Source organism: Triticum urartu, chromosome 5 (assembly GCF_003073215.2).
Source record: "Triticum urartu cultivar G1812 chromosome 5, Tu2.1, whole genome shotgun sequence".
NCBI lineage: Eukaryota > Viridiplantae > Streptophyta > Magnoliopsida > Poales > Poaceae > Triticum > Triticum urartu.
Genome location: NC_053026.1, coordinates 7,528,341 through 7,545,385, shown reverse-complemented (window position 1 = coordinate 7,545,385; position 17,045 = coordinate 7,528,341). Strand labels below are relative to the sequence as shown.

Genomic DNA, 17,045 nt, shown 5'->3' with positions numbered 1-17,045 from the left:
GTTCAATTATTTGTCGGGTTAGATCGAGATTAGAGAGTTTCTTAAAGAAAAAAGATCGAGATTAGAGCAGGTCCTCTTCCAGGACTGACATGGTCGCCACATATGCGCGTCCTTAAAAAAAGACTTCTTCGATCAAAAAAAGGGGAAAATAGGTGGAAAAAAGAGACGCGGACCCACACACTCGACGCGGACGCGAGTCCATCGATCCCCAAACCGTCTCCCGGCCTCCCCGGTGCAGAGGCGGCGGCGCACGAGGCGAGAAAGATGCCGAGGGCCGTCAGGATCCGCGGCGACGAGCCGGAGACGGAGCGGAGAGCGAAGAGGCGAAACGTGGCAGGGGAGGAGGAGGAGGAAGGGACAGCTCTCCGCTCCACGAGCCCTAGATCTCCCGGCGACCGCGTGGATCGGAGGAGGAGGAGGAGGAGGAGGAAGGGAGCTGTTCGGACTTCCCACCCAGAGATGCTCTTCGCGGTCTTCGAGCCTGACAAAGATCAATCAGAAGGAAAACAAGGTGATTTTCCCTCCACGTTCCAACATCTTATCCTCCTCGTCACGATGCTTACTCGTTCGTTGTCTTCTGTAGATCGTGTGTACGATGTGGACGAGTCGGCGACGGAGGAATCCTCCGATCCACCCAGCCCTCCGATCTACGAACCCTACATCCCCGACGAGCTGGTTGATGATCCGGACATACTCGCTGCCTTCGACTACGCCAAGGCCAATTACGAAGCAGAAAAGTGTAAAATCCCCATCCTTTTCTCTTCTTCTCATCGCTAATTTCCGGCCTGATGTTAACTTAATTGTCTTCTTTTGGTAGCTCGTCGAGCTAACCTCTTCACTATGGATCACTACGGTTATGAAGCACCTTCTTGCTTGTTCGATGACCATCGCTTTCTACCTATTCGTGAACGGGCAACGGGTGCAGTACTTCTTGCTGCTAAATCCGTCGTTTTACTGTCATCATTTCTAGGTGTGTATGTAACATCATAATTGCTTCTAAATTAGTACTTCCTCTGTTGAGTTAGTACAAAGTTGAGACACTTATTTTGGGACGGAGGGAGTACTATATGCTAGTCGACCAAATGTGTGTGACTTTTGGTTGCTTTGCAGGGAGTCAGCCACTCAACAAGTGTTGTGGTTTGTGGTTTCAAAGGAACGACAGAAGCAAAACCGCCCATGTTTTGACGTCTGCGCATCTCATTCGTGAAAAGAATCCCTCCGTGAAGAACCATTGGAAATCACAGTGGATAGGAAAATATCATCGTGGCGCTGAGGTGACCTTCTTAACAACATTCACTAGTTGGCGTGTAGGAGCCTTGCACTTCTATACAAGGAAAACTAATAATTCAGCAGTCTATTTATTTACCCGCACGGCTCACTATTGATTGTTTTCATTTGTTTGTTTGTTTGTTTGTTTGTTCTCTCTATGATTAAATTATTTGTAATGCATCTGTTGCTAAACCGTAGACTAGTTACAAAGTAAGTGTGTCATCATCTTCAACTTTCCCAAAAGAGAAACTGGACTAGTATTTATTTATACACTCTGTGCACTAACAAAAGATTTTATTCTGCTGCTTGACTTTCATGATAGTTGACTTCTAAAAAATATTTTCGTCAATATAAGATCTCTAAAAAATGTAGCATCATAACTTTTACCGCCGTTGTTTTAGGTCAATGTTCACTTCCTCGACAAAAGAGTTGTACCAGGCCAACTCGTCTATCTTCAGGAGCATTATGAACTTGCTCTTTATGAGGTTAAAGTGAATAAACCAGTTCAGCTGCCCACTTTTAATGACTGTGTGCGTTCTGGTAAAGATGTTTTTCGACTTGGAAGAGATGAAAATCTAGATCTGAAGATAACACATGGTATGGCAGCCTATGAGGTTCCATCTTGGTATGAAAGATGCCACTACATGTATTTTTGTCGTGATGCATCTAGTCGCAAACTGGTGCGTTATATCTCAAATTTATGTTTTTCTATTTTGATCTTGCTATCTTATTACTACAATCATAATATTTTATTACTCTTACTATGCTATAGCTTGCTGATGATGGAGGACCGATCATTGACTTAGAAGGGAAGGTTGTGGGTTTAGTTAATAATCATATCAATGAGACATTCATACCTTCGTCCATATTGCATAAGTGCTTTGATTTTTGGAGAAGATTCGAGTATGTATTTTCCTCATTTTCTCATAATTCTTTGTTACTACTTTTTTGTGATATACTTCGTCCGTTCCAAAATAAGTCGTGATTTTAGTTCAAATTTGAACTAAAACCACGACACTTATTTTGGAATGAAGGAAGAAGTACTAATGTCTTGTAAGAGTAATCATGTTATGATCTTTTTCTTAAATTTGTGTGATACTTATTTAGCCTTTGTTTTATTTCTTACAGTTGTATGCCTCGCCTTCATCTTGGAATGACGTTCACTTCAATCAAGCATTTAGATCCTATCTCTATTGAGAGAATGACTCGAGATCATAACATCGAGTCCGGTCTTATTGTTGAACAGGTATATATTGTGGTGCTTATTTTATTTTTTCTTTCACTTTTCTAATAGTTTCTTCTAAAACCATTTCTCATATGCATATTATGTTGTAATAATGCTAAAAATAGGTGTCTAAAGGATCGCATGCTGAGAAAATTGGAATTCGTGAGGGTGATGTTATTGAAAGCTTTAATGGAAAGTACATTTCTACTACAATCGAGGTATGTGTATTGTGTATTTATTGAATTTCACTTTTTTCTGCATCTAGGCTTAGTTACACTCTAATCCACCTTAGATTAATCTCCCGTGTCCTATAATCGGTAGCAAGTAATTTTGTATTCTTAATCAAATAATGACGTGCTCTTCAGAGTATCACCAAAGAACTAGAGGTCGGGGTAGACCGAATTTGACATGGGAGGAGTTCGTAAAGAGAGATCTGAAGGATTGGAGTATCACCAAAGAACTAGCTATAGACAGGGGTGCGTGGAAGCTTGCTATCCATGTGCCCGGACCATGAGTTGGTCGTGAGATCTTATGGGTTTCACCTCTAACCTATCCCAACTTGTTTGGGACTAAAGGCTTTGTAATGACGTGCTCTTTAGAGCACCTTCTTGATTCTTGGTTGGATAGGTCAACTTTCTGCACGGATGGTTATTCTCATTAGTTGGATCAGGCCACACCCATTGGTCAACCTCAAAGTAACCTCATGGCGCTTGTCATCTTAGTATTGAGCTTTCCCGGACTAAATTCCACTACAAAGTGCAAGTAGCTTGTTGACCCAATGATGTCGAGGGATGTAGACAAGCCTTGGTCCAAGAAATACTTCTCACTGTCGTGGTTTGTTTGCACTCAAAACGCGTGCCCCAGAGATATGGGTGCCAATGGTGCACTAGATGGACGATGTGAATCAACTCTCGTCCTTATGCAGCGACTTTGACGTGGCACGAGGCTATAAGGCGGCTGAAGAAGGCTACAACTCGATCCGCCTTGGTGTAACACAAACCCCAAACTTAAGGTGTCGCGGTCAACGATGAATTGCTTTCAGAAATTCTTCATGTGTTGTACTGGTGTCATCGTGAGTGTTGCTTCAGTTTGTCAAAGTCAGTTGTCGCTTGAGCCGACGAACGATGCCCCTCTTTTTTTAAGAGCGTCATTAGGGGTTATAGCCCTGAAGTCGCAAATGAACTTGCGGCACGAGGCTATAAGGCGGCTGAAGAAGGCTACAACTCGATCCGCCTTGGTGTAACACAAACCCCAAACTTAAGGTGTCGCGGTCAACGATGAATTGCTTTCAGAAATTCTTCATGTGTTGTACTGGTGTCATCGTGAGTGTTGCTTCAGTTTGTCAAAGTCAGTTGTCGCTTGAGCCGACGAACGATGCCCCTCTTTTTTTAAGAGCGTCATTAGGGGTTATAGCCCTGAAGTCGCAAATGAACTTGCGGCACGAGGCTATAAGGCGGCTGAAGAAGGCTACAACTCGATCCGCCTTGGTGTAACACAAACCCCAAACTTAAGGTGTCGCGGTCAACGATGAATTGCTTTCAGAAATTCTTCATGTGTTGTACTGGTGTCATCGTGAGTGTTGCTTCAGTTTGTCAAAGTCAGTTGTCGCTTGAGCCGACGAACGATGCCCCTCTTTTTTTAAGAGCGTCATTAGGGGTTATAGCCCTGAAGTCGCAAATGAACTTGCGGTAGTAGCCCACCAGTCCAAGGAATACATGCAAGACGATAATGGTTCATGGTGCCGGTCAATCCCTCACACTCTGAACCTTGGCAGGATCCATAGCTGCCCCCCTTTGCTGAGATGATGTGGCTTAACATGCCATTGTTTCATCCCAAAAAATGCACTTGGGCCGTTTAAGCGCCATCTGATGCTACTACATCAACTGGAATACATCATGCACATGGCGTAGGTGGTCAACCGAAGATTTGCTACAAATCAAGATATATTAAGAAACACGGGGACAAATCTTTGTAAGAAGGGCCAAAGGACGACATTCATCAAGTCTTGAAATGTCAATGTAGCGTTTGTCAAGCCGAAAGGCATGGCTAGAAACTCAGCCTCCCATGGGTGCAGGATGCTGTCTTGCGGGTGTCATTGACATGCATTATGATTTGGTGGTATCCCGAGCGCAAGTCGAACTTAGTGAAATAGCAAGCGACCTTGAGTCCGTTGAGAAACTCGTCCACCAATGGGATGGGGAACTTGTCCTTGGGGGCGTGCTTATTGAGGGCGTAGTAGTTGATGCAGAAACTCCATGAGTCATCTTACTTCCTGACCAAAAGGATTGGGACTAAAATTCATAATGGCTCCTTCGAATCAATTCCTGATCTAGCATATTGGGGCATTGCTGTTCAATCTCGTCCTTTTGAGGTGTGATAGAGATATGGACGGACCACCGACGACGGTACTGAAAACCGTTAGTAGTCCCAATAGGGCAGAGCGCGTGACCGGAAGTACTAGAAGGGATCGCACATGGGGGTACCTAAGGTTCGGACCCTTGTCTTGGAGATAATACCCTACTCCTGCTTTTGCTTTGATTGATGTGGGGAAAACGCCTCGTGTGAGGGGGTTACAATATGCATGGAGATGTTGCTATTGAGACTATGACTAGATGTCAGATGGCTCAAACTACCCCTAGGAGTCGCCTTATAAAGGGAGACGAGTCCTTAAGTTACACGGTTTGCTTACCAACCTAGAGCCCCAATCGGATGGATAGCCTCTGACTTGCATCAAAGGTTCGGATCTTCTGGAAACAAGGGGGGCGCTTGGTGAGAGCCCCATGGGGTGGGCACCACCATATCGTGCACCGTCGGGTATGAGCCATCGGTGTTGTACACCGTCAACCAGCATTGGAGCCACCCTTTAAGGCACTATTAGGGAAAAGGTTAGCAGTAGCGCGGGTTTTAGGTATATCAGTAGCGCGGGGACCGGCGCTACTAATAAGGCGCTACACCTAACACGTACCAGTAGCGCGTGCTCACCAGCGCTACTGCTACACAAGTGTAGCAGCAGCGCGCTTCATGAAAGCTCGCTACTGCTAATAGCTCTAGTGCTCTTTGCCTGGACGCGCTACTGCTATCGTGGCGTTGTTGCTAACTTTTCTCCACTCGCTACTGCTAATTTTAGTAGTTTTTGTTTTTTTCTGCATATTTGTTTTGTATTTGAACAGGCTTTATAGAAGAATCTTTAGCAGATACAAATGTCATCATGATACACATACCAATGGCTGCGAGACAACAAACGTAATCATAGCATAAACATACAAATAGTCTCATCATAATCATCATCCAACACAAAGTGGTATCTCGTCATCATCTCGAAAATAGCGATACATGCAAGTCTCGAATACTTGCAACTACAACGTCATCCATCTAAACAATGGTATATGCGAGAAGAGCTATCACTATGAGTGAGAACGGAACTATGCAGTACATGAGGCGGCGGTTACGAGTCCTCTCTCGCGCTAGCGTGAACCTCAAGTAACTAGCTTCTCCTTCTTGTCTACATCCTCAACGACATAGCACCGCCATCTCGCCATCAAGAAACTAGGTACCTGTTAGAGATGCATATTCATCAAGAGGATGTACAATCATATGCAACAAAATATATTAGAGCAACACGAAAAAGAAAGGGTTAATTAGCAACTAGATGCAACATACAGTACGCAAACTAATTAACTAGAGGTGCGCAGGTCGTCGTACCCAAACAAACAAAGCAGTGTTATGCAAGTTCGGCAGGGACCGTGGACATCGCAAAGTTTCATCGCTATAGAAAGTATACAAGTTCAACCGACACGTATCATCATCATCGGCATCGTAAATCACTAGAAGTTCCATCCTTCCATATCATCGAGGATGGACCCTAGCTTCTTGAACGGCGTGAGGTCTTGACGTTGCATGCCTATGCGAGTTCGGACGTCAGCTCGTGATATTGGGCCGTGGTGGAACATCCCCTTCTCATCGATGACTTCTTTCATGATGATCGCCGCAATGTCCCTTTGGATGCGAAAGAAGTCATCTCTAAGTTTATAATCCGCTTCTCCATGAGAGTCTAGCCACTTGTGGATATGTTCATCATTTATGCTTGTCATGCGAAGCTTTTGGTGATCCGTGTTGAACTCAATCATGAGATGGAGGATGTAGAATCCATCCTTCTTGCTTGGTTTTGGGACATGGATGCAGCAGAAGTTAGTTTTATGTGCAAAACCCATCTTCTTGTTCCTTTGAGGGTCCCGCACGATTGAACTTAGTACTGACGAACTCTGCTGCGTGGAGTCCACGTTCTCTCCGCCGACATGTCCAGCCCCTTCTCCTCCGCCATGTCCGGCCCCTTCTCTGCCGCCATGTCCGGCCTATTCTCCGCCGCCATTATCGATCATCTCTTCGTCTTGCCCACTGTCGTCATTGGCTGCCCCGTCAGCGTCCTCAACATCATCATCCTCATCTTTAATTATCCACCGAGTATAGCCATCCATGAAACCGGTCATGAGCAGGTGCGCTTCGACACGACCTTTGTCATAGGGGTCGAGCCAAACTATTCCTTTGCATCTTCGACATGGACATAAAACCTTTGTCAGGTTATTTTCTTTCATGGCCTGCACCGCCGACCGCAACCACCTGTCCACCATTGTTCCACTGACCATCATGAACACCTGCACGGTAGTAATAAACAAATTGATTATAAAAATGCGTGCATGCATCAAAGTCATACAAAAATTCGGCATGACCTTCCCTAAAAATAGGACATATATAGATCTAGAGTTTGCCCGGAATTCGCCGAAACGGAAATAAATCGACATTTCGGCAAAACATAGGCAACTCAAAAGCATAATTCAGCGTCAACTCATGCCACACACACAATTTCCATCATATTTCCCAATTATCATATCACACACACACATACACATATTTCCATTTTGCAAAAGCATGAAAATTTAATCACCTCTAGCTACGAGATCGAGCACACGGTGTGGATGATGATGTAGGGAGATCAAAAGTGCACAAAGCTCTTCTTGACAAAGAAAGATCTAGTTAGGGGGCAAATAGGTCACTTAACTAAATGCTACATCTACCTAGCTAGCTAATTTGGGAGGATACAACTTCAACTAGTGGAGGGGGAAGGAAAAAAAGAAAGGAGATGCACTAATGGAGGTGGTGTAGTTAGCTAGGAGTAATGAAGAGAGAGAAAGGTAGGTAGAAGAGGGAGAGTAATGGGGGGAGAAGTATTGAGGAAGATGAAGAGTGAGAGAGGGAGGATGTGGGAGGTAGGGGAAAGGGGGGAGAGATGGGAGGGGGAGGTGGAAAAAGGTGGTGGGTGGTGCCTCTTAGCAGCAGCGCGGGAGCAAAAACGCGCTACTGCTATGATCGTAGCAGCAGCGCGCTTTCCTATCACGTGCTACTGCTAAACGGGCCAACCGTGTGGACAATTTCAAAATTAGCAGCAACGGCGTGACTAAAAAGAGCGCTACTACTATGGCATTAGCAGTAGCGCGCTTCTTGACGCCGCGCTGCTTGTAAAGTTAGGTCGTTGTGTACTGTCGGTGGATTTTTATAGCAGCGCGGTTTAAACATCACACGCTACTGCTAAATTTACATCAGTAGCGCGCTTTCCCTAACCACGCTGCTACTAATTAGCAGCATCGCCTCTTTTTGTGTCGCCCTACTGCTAAGATTCTGTGTATAAGGTTTTCCCTAGTAGTGAAGAGGTAATGGGGCCATCACATCACCATGCTAAAGGTAATGTGTGCGGCTTGATGAACATGCCCTCAAAATCCTCTAGCGAGGTTGTTAGGAGGTCCCTCCCCTCACAAACAAGGGAACGAACGCCCAGGGTCGCCTCCCTGTGCAACGTGACTGCATGGTCATGATGCCAAAAGGACATGGTGAGCTTGGTGAGTCCCAACGAGCCCCTAGCCATTGCATGCTGAGCACCGTGTCGTAACTCTACAAAGGAAGGGTGTAGGAGTCGATGGTGAATGGTTGTGTGCCCACCAAAACTTCAAGGCTACAACAGATCCTACGACTGATGAGCTTGTTGCCATTGGCCACATGCTTGCGTGTTGGGAAAGCTCCATGTTGGTGCGCATGGTTGCCTGGTCTGATAGGAAATTGTGGGTGGAGCTAGAGTCAACAACAGCGATGAGGATGATTTCACAGATGACAACTGCCAACTACATCGTCGAGCTTTTGCGAATACCTGTGAGTGCGTGAAGGGAGACCTCTACATCCGCATCCTTCTCGATAGAGTCACCATCGTCCCTCTTAGGCACCCAGATAAAAAATTTCTTACAGTAGTGACAAGGTGTGAATTTGTTGGTCACCGTTGAAGCAAAGTTTGGCACGACGGTCGTTCATCTCTGTAGTCGTGAGGCGCTTGAAGGGCCTTCTACCTAGTGTGGCCCGCGTGATTCCTGAGGTTTCTATTTGTGCAGCCTTTGTAGGAGCAGTAAGGGCCGGGGTAGACGAGCGAGTGGGTTGAGAGGGTGGGTGTTCGGCAGTAGCCGATGGACCCTAGTCCTCGTCCTCTGTCTTGTCACAGTCTCACATGCCTGGGCTTGGTGCATTGTGTCTCTTGTGTCGCCTTATAAAGGGAGAAGAGTCCTAGGGTCACAAACTCTCCCAGGTAGCATGCTTTTTCTTAGACTTACGGGTGCATTAAATTGTGAAGCCTCTACTGGTTCACGGTGAACACACCTACTATTAGATTTGCCTGCCATCACTTGTGTACGACCATGGTTCAATCATGAAGTACAAAAACTGGATTATAAGTAAATTCAACCATGATTCAAATTACTTATCATATCAAGATATCTCAAAATCTGGGACACCCATATGACCAGAATTGCAATTAGATGGCTTAGATTAGTGTTTCTGTAGGATCAATGAGAGGGCTTGAAAGGCGCCTCATAACATTATCATCCAACATATTAATTTCCCAACTTGTATTATTTCCTAAGTTCATTTATTGGGACTATATACTGCTTTTGTGTTAATCACTAAGATATACTAAAAATTGAGTTGACTGGATCTGAATGTTTCAGTAATCTTATTAACCTTGTAAGTAAATTGCACTGTATACAAATGAAAGAAAATATGAGCTGCACTTTACTATTTAAAATGAGCTACAACTTAAAAAATTATCAGTTTTACGTAGATAGATATGAATGAAAAGTTTGGATCTTACAATACAATACGTAAGGTGAAATATTAGACCATAATGTCTCTGGCTAAAACAAAACTAAAAGCTATATGTATCCTAAACTGAACCTTTACATTCACGAATTTGCAAGGCCATCAACTTTGAATTCGTAACTTTCATAAAAACACAGATTTTCCTAATTGATGTCAGCTGAAGCTAATAACCTTCTCAACCATCTGAAAGAATTGTTTCATTTGTCCCATCCAGTTGAAAGAGGGGTGATACAATCGATCACTAACAGGTGAACAAATAAGGAGAATAGGTTGAGGCGATAAAAACTACAATGCAAATAAAAATTAGCATACCAAATCTATCAGTAACAAAATGGAGCGGCAATATAAGAAGAGTCAATCACATAAAAATGTCGGTCAGTTAAATAAAAATGCTGCGAAGTGAGAAACATTACTGCTAAAAAAATTGGAAGACGCATGCAAAGATCAGCTTGAGTGGTACTTCAAGGAAAACAATAAATAGTTACACTCATGAATTCGTGATGCGGGACTCCAAATGAGAATGAAAGCAAACAACAAAATAAGTTCACGCTCTGAAAACATAGGTGAAGGTTGGCACTGTAGTAGATAAATGTTTCTAGATTAATAAGTGGAATAAATCATTTCATCAACCGTTGAACAAAGGGGTCGTTATGTGCATAACTTTCATGTAGCTAATGGCGAATAAGATGGCAGGCGAACAACCATCTGAAAAAAATATCCACACATTATTCTTACCATATTTTTAATAACAATTTATTGATGTCAGAAGCCACAGGTATCTATACATTTCTCTGGCAGTTGGAAGAGAAACTGAGATCCACCAAGAGAGATATCATCCATACCTGTGAAAATCAGCAAATATGACCATCATGTACAATAATCGTGGGCTTTTTTTTAGAGAAAAAGGGCTTTCGGCCCCGGCTCCATTTTGTATTACCAAAATGAAACCACAACATTCAGACATCCTGTTACAAGCACGCGGGGGGGATCCAGCAACACACGCTGCCCCAGCAAGATAGAAGTTCTAGCCTCCACAGTAAAGTGCCAAAGAACAGCTATCAGCGATAGAGACTAAGCTCCAGCAAAACATAAAAGAACAAACATCTCGAAGGGAGAGGGAGAAAACTACAAAAGCGCTCGCCCAGATCTTATGCATTGCCGCAATCGAACAGCAACTCCGAGCACTTCAGGAGTCCTAGCCAGGGTCTGGCCACATCAGGAGGGGGGGTGCACGCGCTTCCTGCTCCATCTTTCTCACCAAGTACATCCCTCTTTCTTTTGCACCGCCTGAGCATCGGACCATCCAGCTGCTTAATATAGCAGCAGTTTTCCTCCTCAACACCTGCATCCCAAGCCAGGGAACATGTTTGAAGCAAATGTCATTGCGATGATTCCACAAAGCCCAAAGGGCAGCAGAGTGTAACATGCAGTCTGCTGAGAGATTTTTGTGATTAAACCACCAAGCTAGCATGTTCTCAATGGACATACCAACTTGTTTTTTAGATATGTCAAAAATCCCTCTCCATAGCTCTATCGCAACAACGCAGCCAAAAAATAAATGATCAATAGATTCAGATTCTCCACAAAAAAGGCAGGTAGCGTCATCTACATGCTGTCTTTTTTGCAGATTGTCTCTTGTTAAAAGTTTGTTTTTGGCCACGAGCCAGAGAAATATCTGGACCCTAAGGGGAATGTTAATTTTCCAAATAATTGTAAGGTTGGCCGGATCAATTCCCCTAAAGTTGATAAAGTTGTAAAAAGATTTGACAGTAAAGACACCTTTGGCTTCAAAATTCCAGCGCACGGTGTCTTCAACGTCATTTAATTTTACATTAGCCACTCGGCTGAACAAATCGTCCCACTCTGCTAGAAGCTTATGGGTGAAACACCTTCTAAAAGTAATTTTTAGATTGGTGCCATCCCAGACCTCACTAACAGAAACATTGTGGTCGTTGGCAATAGAGTATAGCTCCCAATATTGGGTAGCTAGGGTAGTATGTCCCAGCCACTGGTCTTCCCAAAATCTAATATTCTTGCCATTCCCCACTATCCAGGAATATCCTACATTGGCAGCTTTAGCAGCCCGTAGTATTCCTTTCCAAAATGGGGAGGCACCATTTTCCGGGCAAGTAAAAATATTAGGGCTGTGAGTCTTATACTTGGCATCAATAATTTGTTTCCAAATTTTGCCCTCATCCAGGAAATATCTCCTGATCCAAGAGGCTAAAAGACATAAATTCATATCAGCAATATTAGGAATACCCATACCCCCATGCTGCTTTTGTAAGGTTACATTACCCCAGGCAGCAAGATGATATTTAAAATGACCCTCATAATCGTCCCAAAAGCAGTGAGCTAGTTGAGAATTAATCAGATTGATGGCCCATTTTCAGAATTTAATAATCCCCATAAGATAACTAGGGATAGTGGATAAGCAAGTTTTCACTAATGTGAGTCTTTTGCCCGAAGACAGAAGTCTCCCCCTCCATCCAGCCCCTCTCTTGATAATCTTATCAACAGTAGGTTGAAGCTCACTTTTCGTAAGCTTCCTGTGATGAAGAGGAGCACCTAAATATTTAATAGGGAACTCACTCAATTTGCAACCAAGTATTTGTGCAAAGATATTGGCATCATCCTCATTGATATTAATGGGAACCAGGTCACATTTATGAAAATTAATCCGCATGCCAGATAGATGTTCAAAGCAGGAAAGTAACCACTTAAGGTTTTTCGCATGGGATTTATTATTGCTGAGGAAAAGTAATGTGTCATTCGCATATTGCATACTAATGATGCCAGCAGGATTGGAACTAGGGAAGAGGCCTTCCAGGATATTATTTCTGGAGGCTTTAATAAGAATTTTTGTAAAAACATCAGCTACTAGGTTGAAAAGCAAAGGGGAATAGGGGTCCCCTTGCCTCACTCCTTTGCCCGCAATAAAAAAATCACTATTCCTATTATTGATAGTGACCCCAACAGAACCTTTGTATAAGAGAGATTTAACTTTCCTCATCCAGTTAGTACTAAACCCTCTCTTATACATCATGTCTATCAGGAACTCTCTGTTAATCATGTCGTAAGCTTTCTCGTAGTCTAGTTTAAACACAAAACCAGTCTGCTTGCTAGAGTGAACAGAATGAATAATTTCATGGGCTGCAATAATGCTCTCAGCTATATACCTGCCTTTTATAAAGGCTGTCTGATTCACAGAAATTAAATCTTTGCAAATGTGTCCAAATTTATTCGCGGCACACTTGGCAAAGATCTTGAAACTACAATTAATCATAGCAAGAGGCCTAAATTTCTCCATCTTAGTGGCATCAGCCTCTTTAGGTACTAGAGTAAGTAAAGAGAAATTGAGCCTATATAGGTCTAGCTCACCTTTCTCCCAATCATCAAATAAAGCAAATAGATCACCTTTAATAAGGTCCCAAAATTGTTGATAAAATAAAAAAGGAAAGCCATCTGGCCCAGGAGCTCCTTCAGCATATGAGCCAAAGACAACATCCTTTATCTCCTTTTCTGAGAAGGGGGTATCCAAAATGCAATTATGTGCATCAGTCACCCTCTCTCCATCTTCCCAAAAATCATTTTTCAGGTTAATGTTGATTTTATCTTGGTAGCCAAAAAGAGTTTTGTAGAAGTTCACAGCATAATCGTGGGCTTCTATGTCAGTAAAATAATTCTGAATTTTGAAAACAGCAAATATGACCATCAGCAAATAGGATCACCGCAGCAATCTTCTTTGTTGATTCTGAATTTTGAATTGTAACTAAAGAATACACAACATGTAGAATGGGGAGGTTCCGGTTGGTGAATATAAATGTTCAAATTGCACTATTTTCCACATGGTCATCTGGCGACCTTTTTTACAGCTCCATGTAGGGAACCTGGTCGTAACTCGTAAGCAGGCACAGATTGATACTACATGTACTCTTCTCTAAAACAAACCCTACAACTTCAAGCATGAGAAATTAGGATGTACGTATGCAAAAAGAAAAAGAAAAAGAGTTCTTGTCAGTGGGTTGCTTTATGATCTGAATTTCTAATCAAACAAAAGTTCATTGCAGTTTCTACAGAGATTTGTTTTTACCATTAACCGGTATGTGCCAAATGGAAAGCTCTAGCACATATTACGATTCCGAGTCGTTACAGAAGTGCCAGAAAATCATAGCTATAAGAAAAAAGTGCATTGCCTATACATATACTGAATTGTGAATAAATTATTGTCTTATTTAATATTTACACGTAAATGCAGATGTTATATTTTTGGCTAGTGTAATAGATTTCTTGCACAATTAATGTCATACCCAAAAGGAAGTTAACAAAATATCTGATACTACAAAAGTTTTGACTGATGTGAGCAATTATTCTTTACAGAAATTGTGACTATTACCTTCTAGGTACAAAAGTAGGAGATGTATCATTAGGTTGAAAAGAATAAACTTACCTATATAACCAGCCATTGACACTACCAGATACAAAAAATGCTCACCAAAGAAAACAGAAGTGAGGATATTCTAAATTGCATTTAACGCAAACCAACTGGCATACTGTTTAGAAGGGAGTGAAAAGATGTGTTTTAGGTACCCAGAGTTGATGTTCAAAAAAAATATCAGGTTATTAGATAATTTTATCCATATCTTAGGTACTAATCCTTTATATATCTTTGAGTCCAGGATATATTAGCATGCAAGAGAAAGAAACCTGAGCTTCTAAAATGCTAAATGAGGATTGCTCCTTCAGATCATTACATTTGTCAGCAGAAAAAGTTGGAAGAACAAATACCAAATGGATAATCCATGAGATTCTCCAAGTAAATATGCGACAACATTACACCTTATGACAATACACTTGTATTAAATAATCAATAACAAGAACTCAAGCTCACCAAAATAAGTAAAAATATACTGCTCCTGCAGTGAACACAGATGGAATACCTGATTAATTATCATGGCTGGTGTAGAACCTATGCACCGAAGTCTACTCTTGTAGTTCAATTGCCGAAAGAGGCAAAATTACAACACTATTTTATTAAAGGAGAATATGTTAAAATTATTATCACAACCAGAAAATATAATAGGACAGTGGAAAGATAGAAAATGCATGTACTGTGAGAAGACACTCACAGAAGCTAAGATAGGAGTGACACTGAGCTGTCAAATATTGACATTCTTTTTATTCAGCATTTCATGCTATGCTTTCTAGGTTCGTGGTACAGTTATATGAAGAAAGTTCCTTGCTTAATCAAGGGACCATACATTCTCATGTTGTGCATGTTCTCACCAACCTGAAAGCAATCAAGCATCATGTGCGCAGAGCTCGCTGCTCCCCTTGTCACCTTCACTGTCACCTTGCCAACAGGGTTGTTCTCCTTGTTCTGTGGATTGTATGCAAGAGCAGGAGCCTATCTACATTTGAGGCACGTGTTCTTTCCAACCATCAGCTACCTCTGATGCTCAGACCTCACCTTGAGCACCGGCTGTCATAATTCTCCGTAGGCTGCGTGCTGCTCCCTTGAGTTCTTGGTGTGCTTCAGTTTATTAGAGATTGAAAAGTAGATCTGCTCCCTTGTGTTTTCTGTTGCGTGCTGTCTGTTGTAGTGTCGTGTAGCTGTGCCTCCTATAACCCCAAACTCTGTTATCTTTGCATAATAAAGTTTCAGCTGGGGCAGAGCCGCACCCTTGATCTGCTCGAAAAAGAGGCATAATTAATTTTATTTCCATCTACTGAAACGTATTCCTGGGAACCATAGAACGCACATGAAGCATGAAATTCTCACGATCCAAACTGGCATCCAACAATTCGATCCAATCATCAATAAATCCTCAAATATGGAGTATGTTCTTTCAAAGGAAGTATATAATATTTGTTCATTTGATATTACAGAGTTTGTAATATGGATCATGGAGTATGCTAGTTTAGTGGAGGTGCTTTTGATATGAAATATCTTTAGAGTTGTAGACATTATATATTTCAAAAATCACACAACAAGGATCTTTATGAAATATCTTTAGAGTTGTAGCCATCTTGTATTTAAAAAATCACAGAACAAGAAAGAATCTCGTGTGAGGGAGAGGGAGAGGTGCGAGGGTCAGTACACTTGGTTGTAGGGTATATTCTCTATATTTTTAATGTGACACTCGACTTTTGCAATTTCGCCAGTTGGAGCAGATGTTGATAGACATATGCTGGGAACATTTTGATCAAGGAAAAGATTTATATGCTGAAAAAGATGTTTCGGTAAGTTATTTCTATATTGTAACTATGAATAACTTAATTCATGCCGACCATAGCACTACGAAAAAGATGTTTCGGTATGTTAATTCTATGGATTACTTTATAGGTGAAAATATTTGATGCCATCAAACATCGCCGGAGAACTAGAAACTTGACTGTAATTGTATCGGATCTTGGAGAAGACATTGTGAAAGGTAAACATGTCTCTATTATAAGTCATATTTCACAGGAGCCAAAGATACATCTACTCTAATTGTGATGTTTTTATTTGTTGTAGGCACTTACCCTATCATGGGTAAAGAAGCCATGCCAGTCTCTTATGATTCTTGAGCTTGGCCTGAGAGAGGTAAACATCTTCCTTTTTAACATAGTTTAGATTCAACATGTTTGAACTCAAATTCTAAGGTTGTAGAGGAGATTGTTCTGTGCGGTAAACAACTTCATGAAGAAATCATTTGTTATTTCTCTTATCTCATTCTGTTTGCATTGGAAAAACACATACTATTTTGATCAATCTTTAGCTGGCAATTTAACCACTGATCGCTAGTGAAGCATGCTCTTCAAAGTTGTGTCTAACCGAACCTTGATGCTTTTTTTTTGTTTGTGTAGGTGCTTGCCTGCTGCTGGCCTTCATGGACGAGTCATTGGAAAAAAAACTTTGCCTGCCAATTGCAAATTCAAGTTCGACATAATCTTTGTGTGTCTGTGTTCCCAGACAAAAACTTCAAATTGTGCATGCCTTTGGAACGGTAGAAGCAGCTTAGTTTAGAGCATAACCTGCATGCTAGAGCAGGTTAGAACCTGTATATTACTGGCTACTACTTATTTTGAGTCTTGTGAAACTCACATCCTATCCTTATGCAAGTGAAGCTGCCGTGGATGATGAATTGAACCCGGTAATTATGCTAGTGTAATGTTTAGACTGCAGAAGCAGAATAGCTTAGGGATTACTGGCTGCTACTCAGTAATTGTTTTCAGTTCGGTGAGACTCACATCCTGTCTCTACACTGTGGATGATGAATTGAAGCTGGAAGTTGGTAACAATGCTATAGCGAAATGTTTGCTACATTGCGAATTCATTCCCGTTGTGTGTATGTGCACCCTTGCTGTGCGGGGTAAA

The 17,045-nt window shown here is 42.0% G+C and overlaps 1 protein-coding gene across 1 annotated transcript; it reads left to right on the top strand.

Moving 5' to 3' along the window:
- Positions 1–214: 214 nt before the first annotated feature.
- LOC125506858 lies at positions 215–16,820 on the top strand. Its single transcript, XM_048671560.1, has 12 exons — positions 215–511; positions 584–739; positions 818–970; positions 1,111–1,274; positions 1,671–1,949; positions 2,042–2,172; positions 2,398–2,515; positions 2,620–2,712; positions 15,851–15,928; positions 16,032–16,119; positions 16,203–16,271; positions 16,535–16,820. The coding sequence occupies exons 1-11, from the start codon at positions 265–267 to the stop codon at positions 16,253–16,255; spliced, it is 1,560 nt and encodes a 519-aa protein (XP_048527517.1). The 5' UTR covers positions 215–264; the 3' UTR covers positions 16,256–16,271; positions 16,535–16,820.
- Positions 16,821–17,045: the final 225 nt, after the last annotated feature.